The sequence below is a fragment of the Halichoerus grypus genome, chromosome 8, assembly GCF_964656455.1.
Source record: "Halichoerus grypus chromosome 8, mHalGry1.hap1.1, whole genome shotgun sequence".
Lineage (NCBI taxonomy): Eukaryota > Metazoa > Chordata > Mammalia > Carnivora > Phocidae > Halichoerus > Halichoerus grypus.
The window spans coordinates 71,321,094-71,333,842 of NC_135719.1; the positions used below are offsets into that span (position 1 = coordinate 71,321,094).

At 39.7% G+C, this 12,749-nt stretch overlaps 2 protein-coding genes across 5 annotated transcripts in view; one reads left to right on the plus strand and one right to left on the minus strand.

Annotated features, from left to right (window-relative positions):
• The window catches only part of SRP14 (signal recognition particle 14), a 49,552-nt gene that overhangs the window by 13,348 nt on the left and 23,455 nt on the right, over positions 1–12,749 (plus strand). The gene's annotated exons all lie outside the window — the stretch shown is intronic.
• EIF2AK4 (eukaryotic translation initiation factor 2 alpha kinase 4) overlaps positions 1,828–12,749 on the minus strand; it is a 106,276-nt gene continuing 95,354 nt past the window's right edge. For 3 of the 4 annotated variants that reach the window (XM_036110685.2, XM_036110689.2, XM_078053388.1), the window contains 7 exons: positions 11,582–11,694; positions 8,494–8,552; positions 7,306–7,403; positions 5,463–5,531; positions 4,902–4,946; positions 2,615–2,733; positions 1,828–2,062 (listed from right to left, as the gene is read on the minus strand). In XM_036110685.2, coding sequence (XP_035966578.1) covers positions 2,005–2,062; positions 2,615–2,733; positions 4,902–4,946; positions 5,463–5,531; positions 7,306–7,403; positions 8,494–8,552; positions 11,582–11,694 — 561 coding nt within the window. In that variant the 3' untranslated portion in view covers positions 1,828–2,004. Of the gene's footprint in view, positions 2,063–2,614; positions 2,734–4,901; positions 4,947–5,462; positions 5,532–7,305; positions 7,404–8,493; positions 8,553–11,581; positions 11,695–12,749 lie in introns of those variants that run through there. The other variant, XM_036110694.2, reaches the window with a different exon arrangement.

Consider the following 12,749-nt stretch of genomic DNA (forward strand, 5'->3'; position numbering starts at 1 on the left):
AATGGCAAGATTTCATTCTTTTTGATGACTAATACCCTGTTGTGTATATATACCATATCTTCTTTATTCAAAAGTTGATGGAAATTTGGGTTCTTTCCATAATTTGGCTATGGTTGATAGTGCTGCTATAAACATTGGGGTGCGTGTGCCCCTTCAAATCAGCGTTTTTGAACCCTTTGGATAAATACCTAGTAGTGCAATTGCTGGGTCGAAGTGTAGTTCTATTTTTAACTATTTTTTTTTTTAAAGATTTATTTATTTGACAGAGAGAGAACACAAGCAGGGGCAGTGGGAGAGGGAGAAGCAGGCTTCCCGCTGAGCAGGGAGCCTGATGCAGGGCTCGATCCCAGGACCCTGGGATCACGACCTGAGCTGAAGGCAGACGTTTAACGACTGAGCCACCCAGGTGCCCCTATTTTTAACTATTTGAGGAACCTCCATACTGTTTTCCAGAGTGGCTACACCAGTTTGCATTCCCACCAACAGTGCAGAAGGGTTCTTTTTCTGCATCCTTGCCAACATGTGTTTCCTGAGTTGTTAATTTTAGCCATTTTGACTTGCGTGAGGTAGTATCACACTGTGGTTTTGATTTGTATTTCCCTGATGATGAGTGATGTTGAACATTTTTTCATGTGTCTGTTAGTCCTTTGTGTGTCTTTGGAGAAATGTCTGTTCATGTCTTCTGTACATTTCTTAACTGGATTATTTTTGGGGTGTTAATTTTGATGAGTTCTTTATAGATTCTGGATACTAGCCCTTTCTCCAGTATGTCATATGCAAATATCTTCTCCCAGTCCGTTGGTTGCCTTTTAGTTTTGTTGCTTGTTTCCTTCATTAGACAGAAGCTTTTTATCCTGATGAGGTCCCAATAGTTCATTTTTGCTTTTGTTTCCCGTGCCTCTGGAGATGTGTCTAGTAAGAAGTTGCTATGGCTGAGGTCAAAGACTTTGCTCCGTGGTATGTCCTCTAGTATTTTGATGGTTTCCTGTCTTACATTTAGGTCTTTCAACCATTTTGAATTTATTTTTGTGTATGGTTTTGTTACTTATTTTATGGTTGTTTTTGTAGTTCTTCGTTTCTTTCCTCTCTTGCTCTCTTCTCTCATGGTTTTGCAGGCTTTCCTTAGTGATATTCTTTTCTCTGTTTTTTGCGTATCTATTACTGGTTTTTGATTTGTGGTTACCATTAGGTTAGTATCTAACCTCTTAAGTATATAGCAATCTATATTAAGTTGACGTTCACTTAAGTTTGAACCCATTCTTTACTCCTCTCCCTACCACAGTTCTAGGTATATGTTGTCATACTTTACATCCTTTTTTGCTGTTTCTCCCTTGACTAATTTTTACAGATACACTTAATTGCTTTGGTGCTTCCTACTTTTCTTGTGCCTGTTACGATTTTTCCTGTCCACTGAGTCCTCTTTAACACTTCTTGTAGGGCTGATTCAGTGGTCATGAATTCCTTTAACTTTTGAGAAACTCTTTATCCAGCAAGGCTATCATTCAGAATAGAAGAGAGAGAGTATTCTTGGCTGCAGGCTTTTTTCTTTAAGCACTTTGAATTTATCACGGCACTCCCTTCTGCTCAAAGTTTCTGCTGAAAAATTAGCTGATAGCTTTACAAGGGTATGTAACTGTTTTCTCTTGCTTTAAAATTCTCTTCATTACTACTTTGTGTCTTGATGTGGACCTTTTTGGGTTGATTTGTTGGGGGTGGTTTGGGCATTTCCTTAGTCATTAGAATTAAGGGAAAAACATGGCTATTTTCTTGTGTTCTAGCTCCACAAAACCTTCAGAGTTAAGAGATTTGCAACTTAAAAGCAGCAAATATATGAAAGCATTTATTATGTTCAAAAAGATAATTTATATATTATACATGAAAAACTTACAAAGCTCAACTTTGTAGGACAGCTTCTTACAATGTAAAGTTAAAATTACAATAACTGTACAGCATTTCGTAGTATAAGCTCCTGTCTTAGAACAAGAGAACGACCATTCTTTAGGATTAAAATAAGATCCGGTAGTAGTCATCTCTGTAGCTGTACAGGAATAGCACAGACACCCTGCGAAAGAGGGAAGGTAAGATCAGCATACTGGGTGGTGAACGGAGTTAAAAACAAGTTATTTTTAGAACACTTAACTGTAAGAGTTTAGTTTAAAAAAAGATGGAAGGCTAGTGACTGAAAAAAATGACATGTTACAGAAGCTTTGACTGGCACGGGGTCTGTATGTAAGGCCCTACATAAGGGGAACCCCGTTCACCTCACAGGTTTTCTTGTCGCCTTTGAAGCAGATGGCAACATGAATGACCAGCATTCTGACGAGGACCTGCAGCAAAGCAGTCACAGCAGTTCCCTTTCATGCAGACACTGCTAGGAGTCAGCTGGGTGATGGAAATTTTAAGTGGGACAGCTACTCCTGGCAATGCTGTGTTTTGTTATTGACAAATTGTGACTGTGATTCATAGTCCTGAACAAGATTTACTGATACCAAGTGCAGTTCTGACATAATGGTTTATCAGCCATCAAACCTCAACAAGACAATAAAATGTGTCACTTTAAACCCCTTGAATTTTAACCCATATTGAAACCTGCACTACTTTAGCAGTAACTTACTTTTTTTCCACTTTGATGTTATAAATTTCATCACAGACTAATTTGAGGTATCTCTGCTTTGGCAGGCGTGACAGCAGCTGCTTCACGGTTGTGTTAAATGCCTGTGCGTCAGCATCCCACTAGGAAAAAAGAGATAAGACTTGGTAACAGCTACTAATGTTTATTAACTGGCTTTTCCTGGGTCACTGATGAAATGCCAGTGCCATCCCCCCTTTAAGTGTACTGAAAATAAAATCAGTTATAGATAGAAGTGGTGGGGCGACTGCTGGGGTTCTTCCTTTGAAGCATCAATTTTCTTTACAGCAAGACTTATTAGATCCTGATTAGCAATGCTGCAGTTGCAGTGTGCTACTGTGACTTTAGACCAGTTATTTCTGCCCATTCATTTTGTGGAAAATGGAAATAACACCTCTGTGTGCCTCCATCTGAGTGGCTCATAAAGCAGTAATAGCCAGCACAGTGGTATATATGCTTATTTACAAGACCACAATAGAAAATGTATGAAATGTTACTTCTGGGGCAAAGTTCATTTATTTCATCTAATTTAATCGAAATGCTCTGGATAGACAAAGTATTCTTTAATAGGATGTTAAAAAATCCTCTGCAGCTGTGATTATAATTCATTATCTTTGCTATTAAGAATGCTTATTCACGCAGCATGAACACTACATCAAAAACTAATGAAGTACTGTACGGTGACATAATAAAAAAAATGCTTATTCAAATTTTTTAAAGTTACTAGGCTATTTGATAAGAAGGCTACCCATTAAAAACTTTTTAAATCCAGTATGGTTAACATACAGTATTACTAGTTTCAGGTGTACAATACAGTGATTCAGTAATTCTGTATATTTACTCCCTGTTCATCATGAGAAGTGTACTCTTTAATCCCCATCACCTATTTACCTATCCCCCCACCCACCTCGCTTCTGGAAATCATCAGTTTATTCTCTATAGTTAAAGAGTGTTTCTTGGTTTGTCTTTTTATTCCTTTCCTCATTTTGTTTCTTAAATTCCACATATGAGTGAAATCATATATCATATGGTATTTGTCTTTCTCTGGCTTATTCCACTTAGCATTCTAGTCTCTAGCTCCAACCATGTTGTTGCAAATGGCAGGATTTCATTCTTTTTTATGGCTGAATAATTTTCCATTGTGTGTGTATATATTTGTGTGCGCGCGCGCGTGTGTATATATATATTTATGTATGTATGTGTATACACACACCCATCCCCACATCTTTATCCATTCATTTATCAGTGGACATCTGGGCTGCTTCCATAATTTGGCTATTGTAAATAATGCTGCTATAAACATAGGGGTGCATGTATCTCTTTGAATTAGTGTTTTGTATTTTTTGAGTAAATACCCAGTAGTGCAATTACTGAATTGTAGAGTAGCTCCATTTTTAACTTTTTGAGAAACCTCCATACTGTTTTCCACAGTATTTGCACCAGTTTGCATTCCCACCAGCAGTGCACTAGGGTTCCTATTTATTTCTCCACATCCTCTCCAACACTTGTTGTTTCTTGTGTTGTTGATTTTAGCCATTCTGACGGATGTGAGGTGATATCCCATTGTAATTTTGATTTGTATCTCCCTGATGGAGTGATGTTGAACATCTTTTCATGTCTGTTGGCCATCTGTATCCTTTCATGTCTTCTGCCCATTTTTAATTGGATGACTTGTTTTCTGTGCTACCCATAAAAAATTTTTATATAATGACCTCACTTAGTTTTCACAAAAATATCTTCCATATACTTCTAGATCTACATAAGCTTCCGTAGTTGAAATGAAGGTCTGAGGCAGCATTGTATAGTAGTTAGGAATACAGATTCCCCTAGCCTGCCTAAGTTCAAATCCTGGCTCTGCTAGCATTACTAGTAGGTTGACCTTGAGTAAGATTAATTTAACGTCTCTTCCGTTCTCCATAAAATGTAAAATGCTTTGGCTTCTGTTTATCTATATAATGGGCATAACGGTAGCTACCTCTCGAGGTTGTTATGATTATGCTTAGAGCAAGGCCTGCCAGAGCCTGACAGACAATAAATGTACGAGGTGTTAAAATAATCTCTGAAACTTAGAAGTCACTAGAAAAGTATGATTCTCTCAAAATCTGATTTAGTAATATCTATGTCACATAAAAGGAACAATGTAATTAAATTCCTGGAACTGCCCAAAAGTATCACTAAGAAAATAATGCCATTTTCAGTTATGTTTTGGCAAATTAACAGCAAAGCTTTGGAATTTTAAAGGCCACAATGCACAAGAGCTCATCTTGCTTACCTCTAATGATAAAAACTGTAAGATTGTTTCTTTGGGTAGATCCACCTGTTGATACACAAAGATGTATGTCATTTGTCAGGGGACCTAGGCAGCACATACTGACTCGTCACAATATGTCACCCTGGATGGAGCAACATGCACCTGGGCTTGCAGAGTCTGGGACGCTACTGTGCTCTATCACATGAGGCACACGTACGTGAACCACGGAGAGGTAAGATGTCAGCACTGGTGAACGGATACCCTCAGAGGCTTGATGCTGCTGCTGGACTCCATGTATTTTTAATAAGGCAAAAGTCTGAAGCATTTTAGAAAAATGGTGATTTTGGTTTTTACTCACCCTGCCCCCCATCTTTCAGAGGAAGAAAACAGGAGAAACAAATACAAAACCTTTCATTTTCTCCCCAGTTTTTACAGATTTAGATTACATGTGGTTCACATCAGTGATAAAAGGCCTGCATCCCCATACTGTGCACAGGGAGCAAAAATGCCCTGACCTCTGAGGAAATGACTTTGATGACAGGGACACAGGTAGTCCTCAAAATGTTAAAGAGAGCAACTTACAGCCAAAATTTCAATTTCACTGCTTTTCTGATGTAAGTTGGCAAGGGAGGTCTGAAGTCGTGTTTGTACCTAAACAAGAAGATGACTTGTCAGAATTCAAAACCTGTCAACACAAACCATCTTTCTTGCCATTTTATTTTCTATTGTAGTAAACAATCATGAGTGACAAACTAAGGCCTAGAAGGGCTCCCAAAGATTATCTAAGGACTTGAAAAGATGAGTGCCCAGCCTCTCCTGATCTCGAGATTTTATAGCCTGATTTTAGATTTTATTTATTTATTCGACAGAGACAGCTAGAAAGGCAACACAAGCAGGGGTAGTGGGAGAGGGAGAAGCAGGCTCCTGGCTGAGCAGGGAGCCCGATGCGGGGCTCGATCCCAGGACCCTGGGATCATGACCTGAGCTGAAGGCAGACACTTAACGACTGAGCCACCCAGGCGCCCCTATAGCCTGTTTTGATAATTTAATAACCCACCTACTTATTTCTTTATAATTTTAAAATGACACCTAAAACCTCAGAGCATTGAAACTGCATGTGGAAGCATGGGGATTTTGGTATTAAGCTAAATTTGGAAAAAGGGGAAGGTGACATCAATGAGGACATGGAACTGAAATATGGTAATAGATGAATGCCGCAGAAAGATGTCAAAATGAGTTGCCGTCCACTATACTGAGAAACAGCTAGGAGTGCATACAAAAATGAGGTAACTTAATCTTTTGTATTTCAATCTAATCACATTTATTTTAAAGATTTATTTATTTATTAGAGAGAGAGAGAAGCAGACTCTGTGCTGAGTGTGGTGCCTGGCTCGGGGCTTGATCTCAAACCCCGAGATCATGACTTGAGCTGAAATCAAGAGTCAGGAAACAACCGACTGAGCTACGCAGGTGCCCCTCTAATCACATTTCTAAATGATGCCTGCTCTAACACCCACTTGCCAAGTGAGGCCAGTGTCCTGACTGAGCTCATTAGCTGGAGGATGCCCTGATCCTTCCTCCCTATTTAAATCCTTCAGGGATCCCCCCTCCAGGAAACCTTCATCTGTCATCCAAGCAGACACTGATCTACACCCTGCCCCTATGTCCAACACTCACCTTCAGTGTATCTAATTCAGCATTCTGTTATTGCTCTTCTGTTGTTTTCTAACTGTATACCACATATGCTTCTAAGGTTAAAAGCTCTTTGAGGATTGGGGTGCCTGGGTGGCTCTGATGGTTAAGCGTCTGTCTTCGGCTCGGGTCATGATCCTGGGGTTCTGGGATCAAGCCCCACATCAGGCTCCTGGCTCGGCGGGGAGCCTGCTTCTCCCTCTCCCTCTCCCCCTACTCATGATCTCTCTCTCTCTCTCTCTCTCTCTCTCTGTGTCTCAAATGGACAAATAAAATCTTAAGGAAAAAAAAAAAACTCTGAGGATTGGGGCCATGTCATATGTCTTTTAAATTTTATGCGGCATTTCACACAGAATCAGGTAGATAGCAAACACCAAAAACATGTATGCAGGGAGAAACCTGCCTCAAGTCTTGGAATAGATCTCTCCTGCTTTGTTAGTTAGAACAGAAACAAAGCAACCCTGTCTGCCATTAGATCCAGATCAGAAAGTCTTTTTTTATATCTAGTAATTCTAACAGTAGGTACTTCTAGGTGCCCATAATGTACACGGACACCTCTTTAGAGGACAAATGGGACAGAATCCTAACACCAGAGAGATGCTTAAATTTTCAGAAGCCACCAAGTTAAGGAAGTGGGAAGAAAACTCTTTCCAGGAAACCGTTTCTTATCTTCTTTCCTGTTTTCTTCCTCCTTTGTAGCTTGACATTAGAAAGCTGAGGAAAGTGTGTGTACCTGAGTTTCATACCGCCGCCTAGTGTTGGCTGACAGCTTCTCTGGGGCTATCACACTCACAATGGGAACAACTGCTGCTCCATGGATTTCAAACAAACCTGAAACAGAGAGTTGAAGAATTTATGGTCTTGGGACCACAGAGATGGCAGAGATGTAGAATCCACTCTGGTGTGATTCTATGGGGTAGATTCTGTCTGGGCTTTGCTTTCCATCTCTGCAACTAGCTGCACTTGACCTTGAGGAACCCAGAACCCTAACACCCAGCAGTTTTAGTGCTTCTGTCAAGACTCCCAGCCTTCTCTCAGGCGGAAGTGGGGGTGGAAGGTGACAAAAGCATAGGGAGGCTATATGAGTCACCAAAACCTCATGAACCTAAGGGAAAAAAAAATCAAACTTACTATCTCTCAAACTCCAGTACTTTAAAGTCCTCAAAGTATTTGAAATCTGACAGTGGCAGAAAGTCAACGCTAACAAACCAAAAAGACCCAGTTCTGTTAAAAGCCAAATACGTCGTCTTGTGGACGTAATTGGGACATTTCTTTTTCAGTAAAGTTGGCAGATGTGATGAAACTAAAGACCTAACTGTCACCACCGTTCCCTCTTGGCTTTCATGAAAACAAAACGTATACATGGTCTTTCTCAAGGTTATTTATTTATTTATTTATTTTAAGATTTTATTTATTTGAGAGAGAGAGCATGAGATGGGGGAGGGTCAGAGGGAGAAGCAGGCTCCCTGCTGAGCAGGAAGCCTGATGCAGGACTCGATCCTGGGACTCCAGGATCGTTACCTGAGCCGAAGGCAGTTGCTTAACCAACTGAGCCACCCAGGTGCCCCTCAAGGTTATTTCAATATATTACTCTTCAATCTTCTGTGTGGGGAAAATTCCCAGGAAAATTAACCACATTTAATCTATACAGTAAACTGAGTCAAAGGAAGATTAAACCAGTTGTGAAAATAAGACAGGAAGACAGAGCTGTATTATGATTAGAGGAACCACCGAACTCCTAGTCATTTTCTAGGATGTGAGTTTCAAAGCATAAATTCCATTTGGTACAATTAATTGTATATATTACTTTAAAAATACATTTCCGATGCAACAAGGAGTCAGCCACAGCAGTGTTTATAGCAGCACGCACGCGCACACACACGCACAGCATTATGATGTTTAGATTCTAATTAGTCGATACCTGAAGCATTAGAAAACGAGCCCTTCAGATTTTGCACTGCAAGATTATCAGAAGCTTCTCTAAAAAAAAGCAAACAAAAACAATTAGAAAACAGTCAATAGAGCAACACAACAAAGATACTTTAAAGTGAGCCATTTTTTCCTATTAAATGTAAAAATTAAATATTGGTTATTAGTGGAAGAAAAAAATTGAACTTAATTATGCTTTTGGTCAAGAGCAAGTAAAAATTATAAAGGATGTCATTTCAAATTAACAAATGCCTAAAGACAACATTTTGATTTATTCAGCTGTGTCTGAAACCCTGGCTCAACATAAGAAGCTAATTTCAATGAACTGTAATGGGTGTTCTTTCCGCTCCCCTCACAATACAAGGAAACATTAGGGAGGGCATGCCCCACCTTTTTTAAAAGTGGCAGCAACCTTGGTGATCACCTGCAGGAGAACATTTAGTAAATAAGGAGATTCTTTCAAAAGCTGTGAATGGATATTCTTTAAAGATTGAATTAGCTTACAGCCTTTGAGAGACACAATAGCACTCTATCTTGGTAAAACAGGGAAGTAATCATGCACATGGAGGAAAGATATTAAACTTTTCCCTGCTAAAACTGAATCCCATCTGGGCCTTTTATGTGTCTTAAAATATTCAGCTCATTTTATGTTTGCTCTTCTACACCTCTACCTTTTTTTGGGGATCAGTAATCCTAATACCTGGTACTTCTAGAACATTCTATTTCCTCAGAAGAAGTGTGATGGTGAATTTATTCAAGCTAGGTGCAGGTGGGAGGGAGCCGGGGTGAGGGAGGGAGAAGAAAGTAAGAATGTTTTATATAAGCCATGGTTTTTCACATTGGCACTATTGACATTTTGGGCCAGATAATTCTTCGATGAGGGTACGGGGGTGGGGGGGCAGTTAGTCATCTGCATTGTAGGATGATTAGCAGCATCCCTGGTCTCTGCTAGATACTAGTAGCACCACCAGTTCTAACAGCCTAAAATATCTGCCAACAGTGCCAAATGTCCCCTGAGAATCACTGATACAAGCAAAAAAAAAGAAAAAAAAAAGTATTTTTGATTATAAGCATATATATATGTTACACATTTATAGAAAATTATAGAAATTTAAAGAAAATTAAGATCCCTTGTAATCCTACTAACCAGAAATAACTAGAATTAAAAATTTGGGGGGCACCTGGGTGGGTCAGTTGGTTAAGTGTCTGCCTTCAGCTCAGGTCATGATCCCAGGGTCCTGGAATCTAGTCCAGCGTCAAGCTCTCTGCTCAGTGGGGAACCTGCTTCTCCCTCTCACTCCCTCCCATGCTCTCTCTCAAATAAAGAAAATCTTAAAAAGAAAATCTGAATTATCATTCCAGACAATGTATGGACTATATATTTTGGTTTTAAAAAACAGAATTATATATCTCTTTATCTGTGGACAGATTTCCATGTCAATAAATTCAGCTTTACTAGAATCATCGTTTTTTAAAAAAAAATTTTTTTTTAAGGTTTTATTTATTTATTTGGCAGAGAGAGACACAGCGAGAGAGGGAACACAAGCAGGGGGAAAGGGGGAGGGAGAAGCAGGCTTCCCGCGGAGCAGGGAGCCTGATGCGGGGCTCGATCCCAGGACCCTGGGATCATGAACTGAGCTGAAGGCAGACACTTAACGATTAAGCCACCCAGATGCCCCTTAAAAAAATTTTTTTAAGTAAACCCTGCGCCCAATGTGGCCCTCGAACTCATGACCCTGAGATCAAGAGTCACATGCTCTAGTGAGAAAGCCAGCCAGGCGCCCCTAGAATCATCATTTTTAAAGGCTGTACACCATTTCATTGTATTGACTATAATCCAGACAATCTTCTACCAATCAATGTTGTGATATTGTGAGAGATTCTCCAAGTGTGGTCCAGGGACCTCTGGAAGTTTCTGAGATCCTTGCACAGGTCTGCAAGGTCAAAACAGTTTTCACCATAATATAAAATGTTATTTATCTTTTTTACAGATTAAAAAAACCTCTTCTAAACCTCTACCTTTTTTGGGTCATCCTTTCACAAATGTGTCATGGAATTTTCCAGAGACTGTATGATGGGTGATAGCACAACAGATTGAATGGAGACGCAGACAGTGACAATCTAGTTTTTTCTATTAACATGTTAAAGAGATTACAAAAATGTAAAACAATGCATTATCTGTAAAATGTCAAATTGTCACTCTTCCAAAATTTGTTTTGGAAAATGGGTTTATTGTTTTATTTTTTTTTAAAGAATTTTAATTTGTGTGAGAGAGAGCATGAAGGGGGAGAGGGGGAAGGAAAGAGGGAGAGGGCGAAGCAGACTCCCTGCTGAGCAGGGAGCCTGGGCTGGATCTCAGGACCATGAGATCATAACTGGAAGTGAAAGCTGATACCTAACTGACTGAGCCACCCAGGTGCCTCAGGTTTATTATTCTAAAATAAATATTTTTAAAATGTGTTTTAATTTCTAACAAATTATTGTAGATATAACCCACATAAACAAAGTTCTTTGGTGCTCTCAAATAATTTTTAATGGTATAAAGTGGTTCTCAGACCAAAAAGATTGAAACTGTTATAAACAATGCCTTGCTAGACATCTTTGTACATACCCCCATGGAATAATTTTTACTATAAATTCCTGAAAGTAGAATTACTGGGTATTTCTTTTTAATTTTTAGTTTTAAGGCAATTTTAACTTTCTTAAATTCCTATCCAGAGAGTTGAAACAATTTACATTTCCATCATGAATATATGACATCTTTTCCCAGAATATATTAATCTTTCAATTACTTTGACAAACACTACCAAAATTTACTAATTAACAGACCAAATTTTGGCTCGTTGGGCCTTTCAAACTGATAAAATATTCTCTGACATGTTATGAAAAACAAACCCTGAAACTATGATTGTCTTATATAGGGGGGTCACATACTTAAACTGCTGAGCTATTCGGAAGCAACAGAATGATCCATTAAAAGTTATCGTGATGTATCTGTATTTCCCAAAAGGATCAAATTGATTTTTAAAGGTACAGAAGTTCTACAGGTATTCACAGCTGGTTTTCTGGGCTTTTGTTACCTGATAGTCCTTTCATCACTGACTTTAGTTCTGAGTTTCTGCAAAACGTGGTCTATAAGATCAGACTCCTGCACATGTTTCTCTGTTTGCCTTTCCTTCTCAAAAGACTTAACCTTAAAAAGAATGAAATAGAATCAGTTTCTGAAGCCAACAGGCTGAATCAGAGTACAAAACTTAAGTCAACAGTTGAGGTTGGTGGTTCTCACCAGGGGCGATTTTGCTCATCACAGGACATTTGGCAATGTTTGGAGAGCTTTCTGGTTGTGACAGCTACAGGGAGTGCTACCAGCATCTCGTGGGTAGAGGCCTGGGGTGCTGTTCAACTTCCTGTAGGGCCCAGGACAGCAGCCCCTACAATTATCTGGCCCCAAATGTCACTGTGGCTGTTAAGAAACCCTGGTATAGACTAGAAAAGCTTATCATTGATGACAGGATTTAAAAAAAGGCCAAGACTAACCAGCTCCTATTTCATTTGATTCTTCCACATACTCTTCCCCTTAAGCATCCCCATGGTCAGTCACCAGTTTCCACAGCACTCCCCTCTCCATTCCAAACTCAAGTCCTATCAGCCACTTCTATGGTACCGGCTCTCTCATCTTCACTCCATGGCCAGCACCCAACCTTGGCTTCAAACAGCCTTATATTCTTCCCACTGCTATTTTCCACTCACTCCGTTCCATGCCACACACCCCTGCAGATGAATTTTTCCCACATACCACTCTGATGTCCCCGTCTGTCCAAAATACATGCTGGCTCCCCACTCGCTGCTACATAAAGTCCAAATTCCCTGGTTCGCATTTTGCTCTCCATGATCTAGTTAAAACCATTCTCTCCTGCTGAAATATCCTTCTGCTTCACCCAAAGTAGACTTATTCTGGGTAATACCAGAATAGTTCTCTGCTGGCCTCCCTCTTTGGAATAGGCTATTCAAAGAATTACCATTACCTTTGCCATTCCTTCTGCTTAAAAGTCCCTTTCAGCACACATCTCTATCCTGCCCATCCATGAGGGTCCCCCATAAATCTACCTCTACCCTGAAGACTTCCCTGCTACCTCTGAGGTAATCTCCCAGGCTGATGAACCCTCAGAGAACTTGCACTGTAGGACTCTCATGGCATTTAGCACTTTCTAGCTCATAATCACACATGATTGTGTTATGTTCCCTACC